The following is a 20,763-nucleotide window of genomic DNA, read 5'->3' on the forward strand; positions in this document are numbered from 1 at the left end:
GGAGACCTGGGTTCAAGTCACCCCTTAACTATGAATCTCACTTGGGTGGCATTGGGCCAGTCACTGACTCACAGCCTAGCTTACCTGACAGGGTTGTTGTGAGCTAAAATGGAGAGGAAGAGGTTCATTCATGTCACTTTGGGCTACTCGACGGGAAAAAAAATTGTTGTCTCTAGTCTGGCTCCTGCGCCAGCGACAGGAATACAGCCAGGGAAGCTTTTCCGGGCATGCAGGTCTGGTGTGATTGGGGCCGGCGGGGGGCTTCACTTACTGCATTTTTCTGTGGCTGTGAAAAACACAGAAGCCTGGCCAAATCGAAAAAGTTGGCAACCGGGGCTTGGTCTCCAGCGCGAAAGAAGTCTGAGCTCGGTCATTCCCTCGAACCGACGCTAGGCGGGGAAAGCGACTGCGAGCAGGCGGTCGGGAGTGACACCCAGAGCAGATCCGCCTCCGACGGGGCGGGGAAGTCACTGGAGCTTCCCCGCCTCTCCGTCTCCTCCCTCCCCAGCGCAGCCCGCGGGGGCACCGCCGGGTCGCTCCAGGTCCGCTCCAGTCCGAGCTGCCATGGCGAGCGGGCTGGCCGTGGGACTCTTCTTCGCCCTCGCCCTTGGCTCGGGGAAGGGCGCTGCAGGTACACGGGAGGGGCCGAGCGCACGTGGGGACGAGACGGCGCGCGTTCCGCGGTGTATGCGCCTTTTGCGCGCGGGCGCTCCTGTAAAACCCACGAGGTTTTCTCCAACACGCAAGCAAGCGAGCTAAGAAACAACCCTTTTCTCTCCCCCACCCCCTCCACCCTTTCCAACTTCCGAAGTTACTGGGGTGAAGGGCTGGGCGCCCCCTTTCAATCGACAGTACGGTAAGGGCTGCGTTTATACGCAGAGTACTTCTCCTCGCCGCGCCAGCGATCTGATTTCGATGGCATTCCTTTAAAAGCGAGTCACCCTTTTAACCCACCTATTCCCCTCTCCTCCCTCCGAGGTTACACTTCGTTACTTTAGGACACCCCCCCCCCCCAATATTCTAGAACGTATTTGTCAAAGTTTGTAAGCCACGAAGTCGATTATTCTCTCTCCACACTCCCTGCCCAAAATGTGGGTACGAACTGGACAGCTCCGGAACATATGGTGGTGGAGGGGGGGGGGTTGCCTGTTTTCTGTGGGTTCGGTCTTTAGCAACGCTACGTTTGAGTGGATGTGTGGGGGAGAGGGAGAGAGTGATAGGCTAATATTTACATCTGATTTTCCGGCCAAAGAAAGAAGGAAAAAAAAAACAAACCCAATCAAAGCGCCTTATAGTAAAAACAAGAAAAGGAAAAAGGAAAATGAAATAGGATCCCCACCCCCACCCGCCAAGCTGATGATAATGGGAAAATTTGATGAGTAAGTTTTGTGGCTAGATGGGGATTTGAACCCAGCCCTTGGCTGTAAGCACACCGGCTAGCAACTAGAGTATAGTCACAGCACCACATTGGCTCCCAGTAATTTGAATTAGCTTGGTTATGATCATTGTTTTACTTTTTTTTTTCAATTAAAATATTAATAAACAGGACAGATAGCGTGTGTGTGTGTGTCTACAAAGACCCTCGTAGTCTGGGGAAAAGGTGCCATCAGAGGGCATGTTCCTGGTGGTTCCACATGGACCCATGGCCAAACTGGAGTCCACCAGGAAAAGAGCCTTCAGTGTGGTGGCCCCCTTCCTGTGGTTCTCCTTGCCTTTGGAAGTCAGGCAGACACCAACAAGTTGTGTTGCTTTCAGCGCCTTCCAAAGACATTGTTATATCTGGAGGCCTTCCTTGAGTGACCAGCTGCAGTTTCTCAAAACCCGGTTTTGTCAGAACTCTGCTTCTTTAAAAAAAAATTAATTATTTTAACATATGTGTACACAGACCCTCCTATTCTGGCAAAACTTTCCAGGATCCAGCAAACTCTTAGGAGCATTGTTTAAAAAAATGTAATTTGTTTATTACATCTGTTTATTTTATATAGCACCCTCAGTGGGCACTGCACTTTACAGGGTTACAAAAAGATAGGTCCCTGCTTCCAGGAGCTTACAATCCACTCTTCCTTCCTCCAAGGAGCTCATGTTTTTCTCTATGCTCCCCCCTCCCACATCCCATATGAGAGGTTAGGGTGTTAGGCTCTCAGCTGGCGACAGTCTCAAGGTTTTCCAGAGTAAGCTTTGCAACTGGTCTACCACTTAATTTTTACTTTTATTTTAATTGGCAACAGTGATATCAAGGTAACTTTCTTTATTCCAGCTGGCCTTGGCAAAATCTCATACTGGATTTGCTTGCCATCATGTTATAAATTGTGCTGTAGAAATTTATTTATGTAAAATTTCACGGTTTTCAATAAATGGTCCCCCCCCCCCTTTTATTGCTACTGGCTAGCGCTGAACTCAACAGTAAACTTTGTGGCTGGTAGAGACTTGAATGTCTCCCAGTAAGTCCAGCATTCAAGCCCAGCCTTCCTCAACCTGGTGTCCTCCAGACGTGTTGGACTACAACTCCCAGCATGGCTGGCTGGAGGATGCTGGGAGTTGTAGTCCAACACATCCAGAGGGCACCAGGTTGGGGAAGGCTGCTCTAGCCACTGCACCACATTGTCTCCCAATAATCAGACCTGGTTTATATTTTTGTGACACAGTCAATTTGAGTAGCTACCACTGTAAACCTATCAAGATTTAAGTCGGTAGTGGATCCTAGGGCTTTCAGGTAGGAGCAGGGAGGATGACCTGTGTGCCATAGAGGGCATCTGTTTTCATAGAATCCTAGGGCTGGAGGGGTCCTTGAAGGTTATCTAGTCCAACCGCCTGTTGAATTCTGGAAATCTGTCACTGGAGCATCTCCAACAGATGGCAGGTCCAGCCCCTCCTTGAGGGCCCCCAGCGAGGGAGAGCCCCCCCCCCAGGTAACTGGTTCCATTGTCAAACTTAGCTCACATGCTAAGACGTTTCTCCTACTGTTCAGACAAAATCTACCCTCCTGTAACTGAAGCCCATTAGATCTAGTCCTACTCTCTGGGACAACAGAGAACAAGACTTTTTTCTCCCCACGCACCCCAAAATTAATAGAATTAATAAACAGCTGCTGCTGCTGCTGCTTCCATTTATATCCCGCCTTTTTTCCTCTTGCAAGGAACCCAAGGTGCCCCACACGGTCCTCCTCCTCTCCATTCTATCCTCACAACAACCCTGTGAGGTAGGCTAGGCTGAGAGTCAGAGTCACCCAGTGAGCTTCATGACTGAGTGGGGACTAGAACCCAGATCTCCCAAGTCCAAGTCTTACACACTAACTACTATACCACACTGTCAAAAATAACATTTCAGGATGCCTTTCAGCCAAAGGTAACCAGCTTTTAAATTCTGTTCATTTCAGTGGAAGAGACTTAAACACATGCTCTCTCCACTGAAATCACCGGGATAGGCGGTGGAATCCTGTGTGTGTCAACTCAGAAGTAAGCCCCATTGAGTTCAGGGACGGGGAATGTGTGGTCCTCCAGATGTTGTTGGATTGCAATTCCCATCATGGGAGTTGCGGTCCAACAACTTCTGGAGGGCCATATGTATAGGATTGCAGCCTTAAAGGTGCTCAGATATGACTTATTTGTAGCTGTCACCCCTTCTAATAGCGAACTCAGGTGGTGAGTGCCAAGAAAAGTGGAGACAAAATGGGGCCACTGAGAAACTAGAGGGAAGACATCAACATGCTTGTGGGGGCCCCAAGGTTTGCAACCCCCCCACAAAAAAACACTGTTCAATGAGGACTAAACATGGTCAGGAGCCATGGAAAATTGAGTGTCTGTTGGAAAAAACAGAAAACTGGGGAGGGGGATGGAATGCAACATTGCAACCTTGCTTTGCATGCCCCACAATATCCCATAAAACTGTGAACACAGAGAGACGCACGACACAGCCCTGCGCAGGTTTCCTCCAATGTAAACCTCGCTAGGGTCAATGGGGGAACTTGCTCCCACCTTTCAGCAGCCTAAGATGTTATTTATTGTCTGTCTATTGAATGAAGGCTTACAACTCTGCACAACACGACAGAGGCTTTATAAATATGAAATGATGGTTCAATCTAAGGCAGCAATCTTAGGAAGAGCAGCGAGCCCATTACGTTGGGGAGAAAGGCCAGATCGAAATGGAACAACTCGGTAAATGGATGTGCTGAAAATGATTGTGCTGGAGAAGAGAAGGATGAAGAGGTCACATTTCAGTCAATGCCTCTTCTCTCCTGTTACAAGAGCAGCTTTGCTGGATCGGACCAAGGCTCTGTTTAATCCAGCATCCTGTTTTTTTAAGTGGCCAACCAGATGGCCCCAGGGTACACACAGGGAGGGCAAGAAAGCTGTCTGATATTCAAAGATATACCCAGTGGAGGCTGGTGGCTCCGATGTCAGTGTGGCGGTGAATCCGCTCCGGGTTTCAGTCAGAACCAGTCAGAACTCTGAAGGAGATATCCAAGGTGACATCGGAGCTGCCAGTCTCCACTGGATATACTACCCCTAGCCCTGAAGGCTCTATTTAGCCTTTATTTAGCAAGGAAAAAGGTAAAGTCTAGAGGCCTGTTTTTTGTTGTTGTTTGTGAGGGGGTAACCCTGAGAGGAGGGGTTTCATTTCCCCAGTTACGTTTCAGTTTCATTTCCCCAGTTAAGTTTCATTTCTTCAGGTTTGGGGAGGAGGGTGTAAAAAGAGAGAGTCAGAAAGGCCAGAGCAGTAAGAGCAGAGTTGGGGAGACCAGAGCCTGAAGAGGGAGCAGGAAGAAGTAGTCTGGAGAAGTCTAAGTATGGCTAGGGTTAGGGTAAGGGAGCTTGCATTTTGCACCTTTTATTTTCTCATAATGCCATTTGTATCACTCAGCTCTATTGTGTAAATACCTTTAGTTGTTATTTGCTTGCTTTAATTTACCCGTAAACTGTTGGGGTTAACACCCAAGTGTCTGAAGTGTCAGTCACCCCACATCTACAGCCTAAGCCCCACGTTACTGGGAAGAGGAAGTTAAAAAGCAGGAAGGTAAAACTCTTAAGGAGGCAAGAGATCCTTAAGGAGTTGCTCAGGGGGTCCAGGCCATAAGGGGAACCCTGATAGTGGGACCATTTCATTTATGATGCTGTCCCATCCTTCCTCAAAGGAACCCAGGATGGCATACATAGTTCTTCCCAATCCTTTAGCCTCACTACAACCAACTCGGGAAGTATGTTCAGCTAAGAGAGCAACCAGCCCAATGTTTAGCCAAGGTTTATCACCGAGCAGAGTGATAAACTGGGTCTCCCTACTTTAAGCCCAATACTCTAATCTGGGTTCCCCAACCCTTTTGGGTCAGTGGGCACATTTGGAATTTTGAGAGTGTCATGGGCACCCTCACAAAATGGCTGTCATGGGGGCATGGGGAAATGGCTGCCATGGTGGGCATGACAGGTCACAAAGCATGTATTTCCCAGAACGCAAACTGGTGAGACTCAAAAATAAGTCACTTGCCCAAGAACCTAAGTACAAGGCAGAGGTGGGGGTCTGAGCTACAAAACACAAAACCACCCCTTTGAAACCCAAATAAAGATGGCACCGGAGGGCAACACCTCGATTTGCAGCATGCCAGCTGCCCATTTCAGATTTTTTTTAATCTATATATTTTAAAATAAAATAAAAATCAGAGGGTCAGGTAGCATGCAGGCAGAGGCAAATTCCCAGTTACATTTTTAAAAAAATATATCTTAAGACATAAAATAAAAATTGAGAGAGCCAGGAACCATGGCGGGTGCCAAGGAAAATATCTGTAGGCACATTGGTGCCCATGGGGCCCCTTGTCGAAGGACCCAATATTATTAAAAAATAATCCATGCAAGGACTGATGATGTGATTAACGTCATGTCTAGATTGGTCCTTAATTCATGATGATTATTTTTTTTGTAAATTAGGGAGCAGTCCTATGGCCGCTAGTCAGTGGCTAGACAGCCACAGGATATGTGGTTTTCCGGGAACCAACCTCAGAGCCCGTGCTCTAAGGTCAATTCCCAGAGAACTGATGTTCCGCTCACAGGCAGCGCAGAACGGCCCTGTCCTCCGCGCTCGGAAGAGGAGTGCGGAGCGGGGCTTTCCAGGGGGCGTTCCGGAGTGTGGAAGGCGGAAATGCAGCAGCCTCCTCCCCGCTCCACCTTCCCACAGCTAGACAGCTGAAATCGGCTGTCTAGCCGCAAATGCAGGGCAGGAGAAGCACAGAGGGAATGATCCCCTCCGTGCTTCTCCTGCCCTGCATTGGATAGGTGGTCGCTCCGAGTTCGGAGTCAGCCGCCTATCCCCATAGGATTGCACCCTTAGAGATTCTTATATATTACCATGGGGGCGGGGGACAGATCAAATATTTACACTGACAGATTGAAAGCAGATAATCCTTTGCTTTCACAGCCCCTCAGTGTGTTTTTTTCTGCTTGCTCATTTTACCAAGGCTTCTCCTCCCCAGAGTTTTAATTTGAATCAGTGCTAACCAGATCTCAGTCCTCGCAATGGATATTTATTTATTTACAACATTTGTATACCGCTTTGCATCTAAACAGATTCCAGAGAGGTGAACAACAAGAGATAAAATGAGGAAAAGATAAAAAGAATGAAACATGGTATTAAAATTATTCTTTAAAAAACAGAGTGCCAATAAAACCGAGGCTGGTTAACCAAGGAAGGCTTCCTGGAAAAGAGCAGTTTTCAGGTGGTGCCGAAACCATACCATGTTTTTGATGTGATGGCTCAGTTCCGAAATGTGTGGCCCGTTCATTTTAAAAACGAAGGGGCTCTGGTTGTAGTGACATTACTGCTGGGTAACTGCAGCTTGCCTTCCGTAGTTTGGGACAGCGCCTTTTCAGCTTCATGGAACATTGCTTCAAATATTTCATCCAGAAGCAGCGCACAGTGCAATCCTGGGCATGTTTACTCAGGAGTAAATCCCATTGCGTTCAACGGGGCTTTCTCCCAGGCGAGTGTATGTAGGACTGCAGCCTGAGCTTCATAAATAAATAAAGGTGAGGCTTCTAAACAGATTTGAGCCTCTTGGCCTAAGAGGAAGTACTGAAGGTAATTGATACTGAATGGCCATTAGGACAGCTTGGCTTTTCCAAAGAGCAGCATACTTATCAATGCTTGGCTTTTCCAAAGAGCAGCATACTTATCAATGCGTAATAGTTACTACAAAATGTTGGCAGCCTGTCCTCACCTAACAAAAATGCTCTTGTGGAGTGTGCCAGCCAGCAGCTAGCTGGCCCACCTCCAGTATACTCCATTGCATCTTTTCTGACACTCATTATTCCATGTGATCTGTGTGCAGCTGCCCTGTGGGGTGAACCATTGAGCTGAAGGTGAGAGCCTTCAGAACATAGGAAGAGCCCTGCTGGATCAGACCAAGGGTCCATCTAGTCCAGCATTCCGTTCACACAGTGGCCAACCAGCTGCCCACACAGTGGCCAGCACAAGCAGGACATGAGTGCAACAGCCTTTTCAGTGAAGACCCCTTAGACATGGAGTCTCCAACGCAGTGCCTTTTGACATCTTTCTTGGTGCCCACTAGTCTCCCTGCCCTCCCTGATATAAATTTTATTAATTTTTTAAAAAACTATTTTTTTTAACTGGATGGCTGGCATGCTGCAAAACGAAGTGCTGCCTTCCAGCGCCGTTTTTATTTGGGTTCAAAAGAGTGGCTTTGTGTTTTGGAACTCATACATCACCTCTGCCTTGTTCTTGGGCGAGCGACTTTTCCTTTCATCTCACCAGCTTGCCTTCTGGGAAATGAATGTGTTGTGACCAGCCACGCCCACCACGGCAGCCATTTTGTGAGAGCACCCACGACACTCAACATTCCAAATGTGCCCACCAATCCGAAAAGGTTGGGGACCCTTGGAGTAGGCCTGGGACTGTCTCCTCCTGTCCATGCCAGCTATTGAATCCTCTTGGGCAAGAAGGAGTATGAAAGGGCTTCATGTTCTAGCTGAGGCTTGCTTGAGCAACAAGGTCTTCCTGAGCTCTGGTGTGTCTTTTGTTATCCTTTGGTCCTGCTTCCTGGCTTGCTCCTCACCCTACCTCCTGGTTTGTTCTGTGGTTCTGGCTCTTTGGTCTAGGATCTCTTTGATCCTGACTACCAACTGGATAACCACAAGCTCATGGTTTCCAGCTTCTGGCTCAGACCCCGAACTGCTGCCCATGGTTGAGCCCTGACAGGTCCTAAGTAAGCTCTATTTCTAAGATGCTAAGAGGTGCTTCTCTATTCCAGAAAGGAAAGAGGGACATGGTTCAGGGCTGACATCAAGGGTAGGCATGGTTAGGCACCTGGTGAGGGCTCACATCTTGGCAAGGGCCACTCTTCATCTCTGTAACCCGCTTGCTCACCTGCCTCTCGCTTTGGCCCAGTGGTGGTGGGAAGGCGGAGGAGCACATACCAATGCCTGCTTGTTCACTGGCTCTCAAATGAGTGGCAGCAATGATGAGAAAGAGGATGAGGGGCAAGGGCAGCTGATGACAGTGGCGGCGAGAATGTAGACTCGATGAGAGAGGGGTGGCATTGATGGTGTCTTGCCCAAGGACCTCCCAAAGCCTAGAGCTGCCATTGACACGATGGGTGACCAATGTGGCGTTCTACATGGGCGTTAACTTTTCCCTTGACCTTCCGCAGGAACTGAAGAACTCGTGGTTGGGGAAGCTGACGGGGACGTGACTCTGACGTGCTGGAACGCGTCCCGGGAAGCGGTCAGGGTGGAGTGGTTCCACGGAGAACCTGGAGCTATCCCTATACTGTTCTCCTCGGATGGCAAGCTCCCTTCCGATGCACGCTTTTCTTTAGTCGGGAACAGTTCCTTGCACATCTCGGGCCTGCGTCTGCAGGACGAAGGCAACTACACATGCAAGGAAGTGCTGATCGAGACCGACCATGAGCACAGGATCCAGTTGCTCGTGGCCAGTAAGTTCTAGTCCCCCTGCTGTTTTGCTCTGCCGCTAGATAAGAAGAGCCCTCCTGGATCAGCCCGAGGGTCCATCTAGTCCAGCATTCTGCTCACACAGCAGCCAACCAGCTGCCCACAGGAAAACCACAAGCAGGACAGGAGTGCAACAGCACCCTCCTGCCCATGTTCCCCAGCAACTGGTGTACATAGGCTCACTGCCTCTGATACTGGATGTAGCCTATAGCCATCAGGACTAGTAGCCACGAAGAAGCCACATGTAGATTCTTCTCCTCCATGAATTTGTCTAACCCCTTTTTAAAGCCATCCAAATTGGTGGTCATCATGACATCCTGTGGTAGAGAATTCCATAAGTTTAACTATGCGCTGTGTGAAGAAGTCCTTCCTTTGATCTGCCCTGAATCTCCCACCAATCAGCTTCATGGGATGACGCCACCGGGTTCTAGCGTTATGAGAGAGGCAGAAAAACGTCTCCCTGCTGAATCAGAACAAAGCCTATGTACTCCAGCATTCTGTTCACCTGGATTGATTGGTTGATTGATTAATTAAGGGCGCAATCCGATGCGTGTTTAGACAGAAAAAAAGTCCTACAACTCCCAGCATGCCTCAGCCAGCATGGCTGGCTGGGGCGTGCTGGGAATTGTAGGACTTTTTTCTGTCTAAACATGCATTCATTCATTCATTCACTTATTTATTTATTTATTGCATTTATACCCCGCCTTTCTTCCTCTCGCAAGGAACCCAAGGCGGCTTACATTATCCTCCTCCTCTCCATTTTATCCTCACAACAACAACCCTGTGAGGTGTGTTGGGCTGAGAGTCTGTGACTGGCCCAAAGTCACCCAGTGAGCTTTCATGGCCGAGTGGGGACTAGAACCCAGATCTCCCAGCTCCTAGTCCAACACTCTTGCCACTACACCACACTGGCTCTCTCATTTAGGGCACTACATCGGATTGTGCCCTAAATATATATACTGCCCAATTGTCAGATGCCCTCAGAGCAGTTTAAAATAATAAACACACACCACATAAAATAACAGCCAAAACAATAAATACAACAATGAAAAAAATACCAAAATATTAAAAACATTAAAGAGCCAGCAATAAAGTTAATAATCAGAGCAGCAGATTAAAGATTAAATGGCTGCTTAAAGAAGAAGGTCTTGGCATCTAAATGTATACAGTGAAGGTGCCAGGCAGATCTCCCTGGGAAGGGCATTCTGCAGAAAGGGAGCCACTGCAGAGAAGGCTCTTTCCCTGGAGGTCACCTGTCACACAGTTGTGGGACGCGGCCCCCAGAGAAGAGCCTCTGAAGATGAACTTAGCAGTCAGGCAGGAGCACACTGGAAAAGCCGCTCCTTCAGGTAGACTGCTCCTAAGCCATTTATGGAGAAATCCTGTGGACTGTCCTGCTTGGGAGCCTCTGAACATGGAGGCTTCCAAGATTCCTGTGTCCTGCAAGGCTGAAGCTGGCAGGGAGAGAGAAGCAGCAGAGGCAATCTTTGCCTTCCCATCCTCCATTCTATGCTGATTTCGCTAGACGGGCTTTTCAGCCCGTCTAGTGAGGGCACTTTGGAGGAGATGGGAAGGAGGCTGGAGGCGGCTCTGGATAAATCATATTCTGGCCTCTCCAGTCCCCTTCCCTCCTCGCCCACCAGAATGCCCCCTTTTCCCCCGCTCCAAGGTCCATTTTCCAACCTTGGAGAGGCAGCCAGTGCAGTTCTCTCCATGCCAGCTGCAAGGGGGCGGGACAGGGGGACGGATCTCTAACTCCCCCTTCTGAGGTTCTCTCCATGCCAGCTGCAAGGGGGTGGGGCAGGGGGACAGATCTCTAACTCCCCCTTCCCAGGTTGTCTCTGCGCCAGCTGCGAGGGGGTGGGGCGAGAGGACGGATCTCTAACTCCCCCTTCCCAGGTTCTCTCCATACCAGCTGCAAGGGGGAAGGGTGGGGGATGGATTTCTAACTCCCCCTTCCCAGGTTCTCTCCGTGCGAGCTGCAAGGGGGTGGGGCGGGGGGACGGATCTCTAACTCCCCCTTTCCAGGTTCTCTCCATGCCATCTACAAGGGGACGGGGTAGGGGGACGGATCTCTAGCTCCCCCCTCCAAGGTTCTCTCCATGCCAGCTGCGAGGGGGTGGGGTGGGGGACGGATCTCTAACTCCCCCTTCCCAGGTTCCCTCCATGCCAGCTGCAAGGGGGTGGGGCGGGGGGACAGATCTCTAACTCCCCCTTCCCAGGTTCTCTCTGCGCCAGCTGCGAGGGGGTGGGGCGAGAGGACAGATCTCTAACTCCCCCTTCCCAGGTTCTCTCCATACCAGCTGCAAGGGGGAAGGGTGGGGGACGGATTTCTAACTCCCCCTTCCCAGGTTCTCTCCGTGCCAGCTGCAAGGGGGTGGGGCGGGGGGACGGATCTCTAACTCCCCCTTTCCAGGTTCTCTCCATGCCATCTACAAGGGGACGGGGTAGGGGGATGGATCTCTAGCTCCCCCCTCCAAGGTTCTCTCCATGCCAGCTGCGAGGGGGTGAGGCGGGGGGACGGATCTCTAACTCCCCCTTTCCAGGTTCTCTCCATGCCAGCTGCGAGGGGGTGGGGCGGGGGACGGATCTCTAACTCCCCCTTCCCAGGTTCCCTCCATGCCAGCTGCAAGGGGGTGGGGCGGGGGGACAGATCCCTAACTCCCCCTTTCCAGGTTCTCTCCATGCCATCTACAAGGGGACGGGGTAGGGAGATGGATCTCTAGCTCCCCCTTCCAAGGTTCTCTCCATGCCAGCTGCGAGGGGGTGGGGCGGGGGGATGGATCTCTAACTCCCCCTTCCAAGGTTCTCTCTGTGCCAGCTGCAAGGGGGCAGGGCGATGGATCTCTGACTCCACCTTCCCAGGTTCTCTCTGTGCCAGCTGTGAGGGGGTAGGGGCATGGGGGCATATCTCTAACTCCCCCTTCGGAGGTCAGAGTGCTGTCTCCAGCCTTGGAAGGGGTTTTCAGAGCCAGTCTGTGATCCCTGGGACGCTCACCCGGGGACCGTAGGATTGCTCTCTTAGGCCTTTAAAGGTCAGCACCAACGCTTTGAATCGGGCCTGGAAACTGACTGGCAACCAGTGCAGTTATCACAGGGCTGGAGCAATACTTTCAAAATGGCCAACTTCATGATGCATACAGACAGTTTGCTTGCTGACTAATTGCGACAGGGCATCATACAGGAACTTTGCTTTTTACGAAGTCGGGCTACCTAAGGTCCACCTAAATCAGAATGCTGCAGCCTCTTGTGTTCCTCCCCTGTAAAACATGAGTATTAATGGATTTGCCTTGGATTAGGTCCTTGCATAGCTCTGTCAGTCAGGTTCAGCACTGCGTGCTAGAATCTCTGATCAGATGTACATTTGTATTTGTATATGCAGGTTATCCCAATGTCTGGTTCTCGGGGAGCCCATTTTGTGTCCAGCTCTGCTCCACCAGCTGCTGTTTTGCACCCCGTTCCAGTTGCTGGACCTTGGGGGATTTAATCAAAACAACAAGGAAAACAAATGAGATGCCACAAGCCAGTCGGAAGAGAGCCCTCTGGCAATAGCTCTCCAAGGTTCATAGGAAGAGGGAGACTTTTCCGCAGCACTGCTGCCTGAGACCCTTTTTAAAAAAAATAGAAATGTCGGGTAGTGAACCTGGGACTTAGTGCTTACAAAGCATGTGCACTACTACTGAGCTATAGCCTCTCCTAGTCGTTCTGCCCCAGCAAAGCTCCCCTAACTACTACTACCACCCCGCTCCATGGGAGCTCTAAGGTTTTCTCAGTTGGCTGGGCAGACTTCCTTGTCCACAACACCTACTTTCGGCATTGTTCCAGGTACACCTTCCTATTTGCTTTCAAGGTGCGGTATGCTGGCAGGTGTGCCTGTCCTGAGCAGAGAGCTGCACCCGCTTTGTCCGGGGCACAAAGCTCTGAAAGGCAGCTCCAGGTGCTGTCTTAGGGCTATGTAGTACCTCTGCTGGGGCCCGGAAGGGAAATATGATGATAGAGGCTGAAGCCTCTGCCAGGGAGGACGGGATGGGGCTACTTAGCTTACATGCAGGGCTAGGCAACCTGGTGCCCTCCAGATGTTTTGTAGGCTAAAACATCTCCCATAATCCCTGACCATTAACCATACTGACTGGGTTTTATGGAGGTGGTAGTCAAAACATCTGGAGGGCTTGGAGCAACCTCCTCCAATCTGATGCCCTCCAGATGTGTTGGACTACAACTCCCATAATCCCTTACCATTAACCATACTGACTGGGGCTTATGGGGGTGGTAGTCAAAACATCTGGAGGGCTTGGAGCAACCCCTCCAATCTGATGCCCTCCAGATGTGTTGACTACAACTCCCATAATCCCTTACCATTAACCATACTGACGGGTTTATGGAGGTGGTAGTCAAAACATCTGGAGGGCTTGGAGCGACCCCCTCCAATCTGATGCCCTCTAGATGTGTTGGACTTTTTGTTGTTGTTTATTTGCTCAGTGGCTTCCGACTCTTCGTGACTTCATGGACCAGCCCACGCCAGAGCGTCCTGTCGGCCATCACCACCCCCAGCTCCCCCAAGGTCGAGTCCGTCACTTCCAGAATATCATCCATCCATCTTGCCCTTGGTCGGCCCCTCTTCCTTTTGTCTTCCACTTTCCTTAGCATCAGCATCTTCTCATTATGTGGACAAAGTACTTCAGTTTTGCCTTTAATATCATTCCCTCAAGTGAGCAGCCTGGCTTTATTTCCTGGAGTATGGACTGGTTTGATCTTCTTGCAGTCCAAGGCACCCTCAGAATTTTCCTCCAACACTACAGTTCAAAAGCATTTATCTTCCTTCGCTCAGCCTTCCTTGTGGTCCAGCTCTCGCAGCCATAGGTTAATATGAGGAATACCACTGCTTTAACTATGTGGACCTTTGTTGTTAGCATGATGTCTCTGCTCTTAACTATTTTATCAAGATTTGTCATTGCTGTCCTCCCAAGACGTAAACGTCTTCTGATTTCCTGGCTGCAGTCAGCGTCTGCAGTAATCTTTGCGCCTAGAAAGACAAAGTCTGTCACTGCCTCCACGTTTTCTCCCTCTGTTTGCCAGTTATCAATCAAGCTGGTTGCCATAATCTTGGTTTTTTTGAGGTTTAACTGCAACCCAGCTTTTGCACTTTCTTCTTTCACCTTCTATGTTGGACTAAAAATCCCATAATCCCTGACTATTAGCCATGCTGGCTGGGTTGATGGGGGTGGTAGTCCAAAACATCTGGAGGGTTTGCAGCAGCCTTCCCCAATCTGGTGCTGGCCAGATGTGTTGGACTACAACTCCCATCATCCCTTTCCATTGGCCATGTTGGATCTTATTCAGGTGGTAGTCCAAAGCATCTGGAATGCTTAGAGCAGCCTTCGCCAATTGGGTGCCCTCCAGATGTGTTGAACTCGCTCAAAACATCTGGAGGGCACCCGGTTGGCGAAGGATGTTTAGAGTGTAGCTGATGAGCTACTGTGGTGGAGGCTGGAAGAACCTGGCACTCAGGGTGGGAATTTGATGCGCCTAGTCTCTTTGTGCACAATGTTCCTAGCTGCGCATGGACTCTAAGACACTGAGCAACGCGCAGCCTGCCATTTCATGCACTGCCGCTGCTGAGGTCTGTTTTGAACTGCCGATAACCAGTTGTCAGAGCAATTATGTCTTTCTGTCATTATCTTTAACGAGAATAAACAAGCCCTCTGGCTTTTCAGCTGACAGAAGAGGGGCAGACGCAGAGTAAAAACAATACAGAATGCAGGAGGAGAAGCAGAGGTTTCTGCAATGTGCAGGGTGCTTATGTGTGTGGGGGATGCTCAGACAGCGATCTTTAGCATGAGAATTGGGAGCATGGTCCCATTTTCATCAGAAGTGTCAGAGGCTATGAAAAGAATGTTACCTTTTAGGGCTTACAAGGTTGTTGCCTTTTTAAACCCCATTGCAGTTTGGATCTGGGATATCCGAAGGACCGCCTGTTCCCCCATGACTCTGCCTTGATATTTAAGGCAGCTTTACCTGTCCTGTGGCCCTCCAGATATGTTGTAATACAACTCCCATCACCCAACCAGCATGGCCCATGATGGGAGTTGTAGTCCAGCACAGAGGGAGGCGACCAGGTTGAAGAAGCCTCCCACTAAGGTCTTCTGGCTCCATGTCACACTACCTGTCTGAGCTGTGCTCAGTACGTATGTGAGGCAGGGCCTTCTCAATGGTGGCTTCTTAGCTGTGGAACATCCTCCTTCGGGAGGCTCATTTAGTCCCTCCCTGTCCTTCCCCAGTCTTCAGGAAGGTCATCCAGACAGTCCTGCTTAGATGTGGGGTGTGGTTTTTTTTTACCTCATAGAATCTTAGAATAGTAGGGTTGGAAGGGGCACATAAGACCATCATGTCCAACCCCCTGCTCAATGCAGGTATCTAGGTCAAAGCATCCTGTCCAGCTTTGTCTTGAACGCCTCCAGTGTGGGAGAGCCCACCACCTCCCTGGGTAATTGGTTCCATTGTCATCTTCCCCTAGAATCATAGAATAGTAGGGCTGGAAGGGGCCTATAAGACCATCAAGTCCAACCCCCTGCTCAGTGCAGGAATCCAAGTCAAAGCATCCCTGACAGGTGGCTGTCCAGCCTCGTCTTGAATGCCTCCAGTGTGGGAGAGCCCACCACCTCCCTAGGTCATGGGTTCCATTGTCGTATTGCTCTAACAGTCAGGACGTTTTTCCTGATGTTCAGCCGGAATCTGGCTTCCTGTCACTTGAGCCCATTATTCCGTGTCCTGCACTCTGGGATGATGGAGAAGAGATGATCAAGAAGAGATCAGATGGCACAGAATTATGTTTGTGACGCTGCTGGTATCTTAGTGAGTTTGGGCACAATCCTATGTATGTTTAGATGGAAGAACGTTTGACATCTCTCAGCATTCCCCAGCCAGCATGGCTGGCTGGGGAATGCTGGGAGTTGTAGGACTTTTTTTCATCTAAATATGCATGGTATTGCACCCTTCGTTGCTGATCTAAACCTGACTTTATCATTTTTATTATTATTTGTGAGCCATTTGTGGGGCCCATAGCATATAAATAACTGATGCCTTTTCCATTTGCCTTCCAGGTGGCCCCAACAGGGTGAATGTCAGCATCTTTCCCACCACGGAATTGCCCAATGGCACACTCTACGCAAAGAAACACGATATCCTCAACTTCACCTGCACCAGTGACTCCCGGCCCGAACCCACAACCAAATGGGATTTCAGCCAGTCCAGTTCCACACACGAGCCCTTCACAGAAGTTAATGGTTCCCTGGGCTATTTTGTCCTTCACAACATACTGCCCTCGTACCAAGGGAATTACTCCTGTTCGGCAACCAACCCGCTCAGTCGCCACCGGGAGACCGTGACCCGCGAACTCTTGATCTACTGTAAGTACATTGAGGTAATGCTTGCAGAACATTTTTGTAGATTGATGGGATCTGAGCTACCAGGGACTGACCAAGAAAGAGATCTTGGGGTTGTGGTGGACAGCTCCATGAAAATATCAACCAGGTGCGCAGCTGCTGTGAATAAGGCAAACTCCATGCTAGGCATAATTACAAAAGGAATTACTGCCCTTCTACAAATCTATGGTGCAACCACACTTGGAATACTGCTCAGTTCCGGTCACCACACCTAAAAAAGGATATTGTACAGTTGGGTAAAGCACAGAATAGGGCAAACAAAATGATCAAGGGGGTGCGCCAACTCCCCTATGAGGGAAGGTTACAACAGCTGGGATTGTTTAGCCTGGAAAAAAAAGGAGAATAAGGGGAGACATGATAGTCATGTACAAAATTATGCTTGGTGTGGAGAAAGTGGATAGGGAGACATTTTTCTCCCTGTCTCATAATGCTAGAACCCGGGGTCATCCCATGAAGCTGATTGGTGGGAGATTCAGGACAAATGAAAGGAAGGGCTTCTTCATGCAGCGCATAGTTAAACTATAGAATTCGCTACCACAAGATATAGTGATAGCCACCAATTTGGATGGCTTTAATAGGGGATTGGACATATTCATGGAGGGGAAGGCTATCAATGGCTACTAGTCCTGTTAGCTATATGCTACCTCTGGTAACAGAGGCAGTATGCCTATGTGCACCAGTTACTGGGGAACATGGGTGGGAGGGTGCTGTTGCACTCGTGCCCTGCTTATGGGTTCCCGGTCGACAGCTGGACCCTTGATCTGATCCAGCAGGGCTTTTCTTATGTTCTTATGACATTCTGTAAAGGTTGCCCTAAAAATGCTCAGTCCTGTAGCCAGAATCTAACAGAACTAGCATGTTATCCTCAAGGAAGCTTCAGACGGCTCCAGGGTCAACACCTGGCATCCTCAGGCAACTGCTAAGGGAGCCCTGACCACCCCTAAATAATTTCCCAGAGTTCAGAGAATCATAGAATAGTAGGGTTGGAAGGGGCCTACAAGGCCATCGAGTCCAACCCCCTGCTCAGTGCAGGAATCCAAGTCAGAGCATCCCTGACAGATGGCTGTCCAGCCTCATCTTGAACGCCTCCAGTGTGGGAGAGCCCACCACCTCCTTAGGGAATTGGTTCCATTGTCGTACTGTTCTAACAGTCAGGAAGTTGGTCCATCATTTAAATTTCCCACAATGCTGTAGCATCGCTCCAGGGGATTCTATTAAAAGCTTTGGCTTACTGGCTAGCAGTGATTTTTGCTGCTACCACTGCTGGGTAGATGGGGGTGTACTTACGCAAGAATGGGCAGGTGGGGGGCACCACTTCCATTTGCCTTCTGCCCACAACTTTTCCCAACTTGGCTCTGTGGTAAGAGGGCAGAATGGTCCCCGTAGGTCGTGTCTCGTGCGGGTCCAATAAAGCCATAGACCCCGGGTAAGGATCGAACGCTGTTTTATTTGCTGCAGCAAAGGCGGAGTACAAAAATATACTCCAGCCCCGAGGAAAACTCAGGCTGGTCTTTTATAGCTTGCTAGAGTTACAAAAGTCAGCTCCCTGCCAATTGTGGTGGACTACAGTTCCCATAATCCCCAGCCAGTATGGCCATTGGGCGTGCTGGCTGGGCACGGGGAGGGGTGCAGCTGTAGTCCTAACACATCTGCAGGGCACCAGGTTGGGTAAAGCTGATCTTGAGCTTTGTAGGTATTTTAAGAGAAACATCCCTGAGAAATCAGGCTGTTTGGAGAGGGAAGCAAAAAACGGAGCCGCGTAAGTTTTCGGGCGCAGGGAAAAGATCAGTGCTGTTTTTCTGCAGTGTGTGAGTTTTGTCTCCTTGACTGTGCCCTATATGCAGGTACGCCCTGGCCTGTAGCATGACTTGCTCATCTCTTGTTACAGTACCGCTCAGAGGCATTTCGTTTGTTTGCATGTTCCAGGGCGGAACCCTTGCACTGAAAATCAGGTTCTGGGGTTAAGCCCAGGTAGCCGGTAGCTCAGACTCCGCTCTTACATTCTGTCAATATTATTTCCGTCATTTTAGAAGCGGCTTTGGTCACTTGTCCGAAGCAACATATGCAAGTAAGGGCGTGATCCTATGCTGTTTAGACAGAAAAAAAGGCCTACAACTGCCAGCATGCCCCAGCCAGCTACGCTGGCTGGGACATGCTGGGAGTTGTAGGCCTTTTTTCTGCCTAAACATGCATAGGATTCTGCCTTAAAAGTATTTTTAAAAAAACAATAACACTAGAAACAAGTAGTGAAAACAATTAAATGAAGTAAACTCTAAACAAAAGCTGCTTTTATTCTTTTGTTGTTGTGTGTCTTTAAATTGCGGTTTGAATATATTTGTTCTATTATTGTTTTAATTATATTTTTATTTTAAATGTTCTTGTTTATTGTCGTTAGCCTCCTTGACTGCCATTTCCTGGTAGAAAGGCAGGGTATTAATTAATTAAGGGAGCAATCTGTGCTTGTTTAAACAGAAAAAAGTCCTACAACTCCCATCATTTCCCATGCTGGCTGGGGAATGCCAGGAATCATAGGACATTTTTTCTGTCTAAACAAGCATAGGATTGTGCCCTGAATAAATACAGGAGTATCCAGTGTTGGTCCTACATAGAGTAGACCCATTGAAATGCATGGGACTTAAGGCAGTTGTGACTAAATTAATTTCAGTGAGTTTGCTCTATGTAGGACTAACATTGGATACTACCCATAATAAATAAGTAGACTGCAATAAAATGTTGCAGCATGGAGTGTTCTCGCTCAGACATACCCTTTTCTGGGATAATGAGTTCATTCCACCCTCCCCTATAGTTTTCTATTCCCCCCGCTCCACTATACTTAGTCAGGATTCCATACCCACTGGACATACTCAGTCTTCATTGGGCTCCTTTGGAGCGGTTTCCCTGCTGAGAGTTTTTTTTCAACATTTTTATACTTTTTCAAATCTTGACATCCCTGCCCCCCCACCCCCAGGCCTTCTGATGCTTCTCCCATTATGCATGGGTGGTGCTGTTTTGGCTACGTAAGCAATGGCACTCACAACTGGAACATTGGAAATAAAGGGAATGATTGTACAATAATCTAACAACCAAGACCAGATCGAACTGGGCTGAATTTTCTTCCATTTTCATGTCGAAATATTTGTATTACATTCCTCTCCCACCCACCCTGCCCCACTCTGTTTTACATACTTCTCATCATCATTACATTCCAGGGCGGTTTGTAGGATTAAAAACAGCAATGCAAACATGCCCCAGTAAAAGTGTGTGTGTGTGTGTGAGAGAGAGTGTTTTTGGGCGGGGGGGGGGGGGATCAATACTAAAACAGCTTAAGAACCAAATTGATCCAGTTTTAGAAGTTTTTAAAAATGTGCATAAAGGGCATAGTCATCAAGGAGACAAAACTCACACACTGCAGAAAAACAGCACTGATCTCTTCCCTGTGCCCGTACACTTACGCAGCTCCGTTTTTTGCTTCCCTCTCCAAACAAAGAGCCTGATATCTCAGGGATGTTTCTCTTAAAATACCTACAAAGCTCAAGATCAGCTTTACCCAACCTGGTGCCCTGCAGATGTGTTGGGACTACAACTCCACCCCTCCCCATGCCTAGCCAGCACGCCCAATGGCCGTACTGGCTGGGGATTATGGGAATTGTAGTCTACCACAACTGGCAGGGAGCCAAGTTGGGAAAGCTGTGGGCAGAAGGCAAATGGAGCTGGTGCCCCCCGCCCAGTCCTGCATAAGTACACCCCCGTCTACCCAGCAGTGGTAACAGCAAAGTACAGGTCTGACATGGACTCAGATTCCTGCTTAGCCACTAAACTCAGGAGGAGGTAGCTTTGGGTTTAGTATGTTTCCCCATTTCTAGTATGGAGTTGTTGTTGTTCAGTCATTCAGTCGTGTCCGACTCTTCGTGACCCCATGGACCACAGCACGCCAGGCCTTCCTGTCCTCCTCTCTCTCCCGGAGTGTGCTCAAATTCATATTCATTGCATCGGTGATGCTATCTAGCCATCTCATCCTCTGCCGTCCCCTTCTCCTTTTGCCTTCAGTCTTTCCCAGCATCAGGGTCTTTTCCAGGGAGTTTGCTCTTCGCGCTAGGTGGCCATAATATTTGAGCTTCAGCTTCAGTATCTGTCCTTCCAATGAGCACTCAGGGTTGATTTCCTTTAGGATTGACTGATTTGCCCTCCTTGCAGTCCAGGGGACTCGTAAGAGTCTTCTCCAGCACCACAGTTCGAAAGCATCGATTCTTCGGCGCTCAGCCTACCTTATAGTCCAGCTCTCAAAGCCATATGTTGCTACGGGGAAAACCATAGCTTTGATTATACGAACCTTTGTCAGCAAGGTGATGTCTCTGCTTCTTACTATGCTG

The 20,763-nt window shown here is 49.2% G+C and overlaps 1 protein-coding gene across 4 annotated transcripts in view; it reads left to right on the plus strand.

Moving 5' to 3' along the window:
• Nucleotides 1-509: 509 nt before the first annotated feature.
• VSIG10 (V-set and immunoglobulin domain containing 10) overlaps nucleotides 510-20,763 on the plus strand; it is a 33,997-nt gene continuing 13,743 nt past the window's right edge. For all 4 annotated transcript variants that reach the window (XR_014785738.1, XR_014785737.1, XR_014785739.1 and 1 more), the window contains exons 1-3: nucleotides 510-631; nucleotides 8,651-8,935; nucleotides 16,052-16,357. Coding sequence is in view for 1 of the 4 variants with exons in the window: in XM_084819760.1 (XP_084675886.1) it covers nucleotides 565-631; nucleotides 8,651-8,935; nucleotides 16,052-16,357 (658 nt within the window). In the remaining 3 variants the exon portion in view is untranslated. The remainder of the gene's footprint in view (nucleotides 632-8,650; nucleotides 8,936-16,051; nucleotides 16,358-20,763) is intronic.

The sequence above is a fragment of the Heloderma suspectum genome, chromosome 13, assembly GCF_057233095.1.
Source record: "Heloderma suspectum isolate Gila_16-S chromosome 13, 16-S_ref, whole genome shotgun sequence".
Classification (NCBI taxonomy): Eukaryota; Metazoa; Chordata; class Lepidosauria; order Squamata; family Helodermatidae; genus Heloderma; species Heloderma suspectum.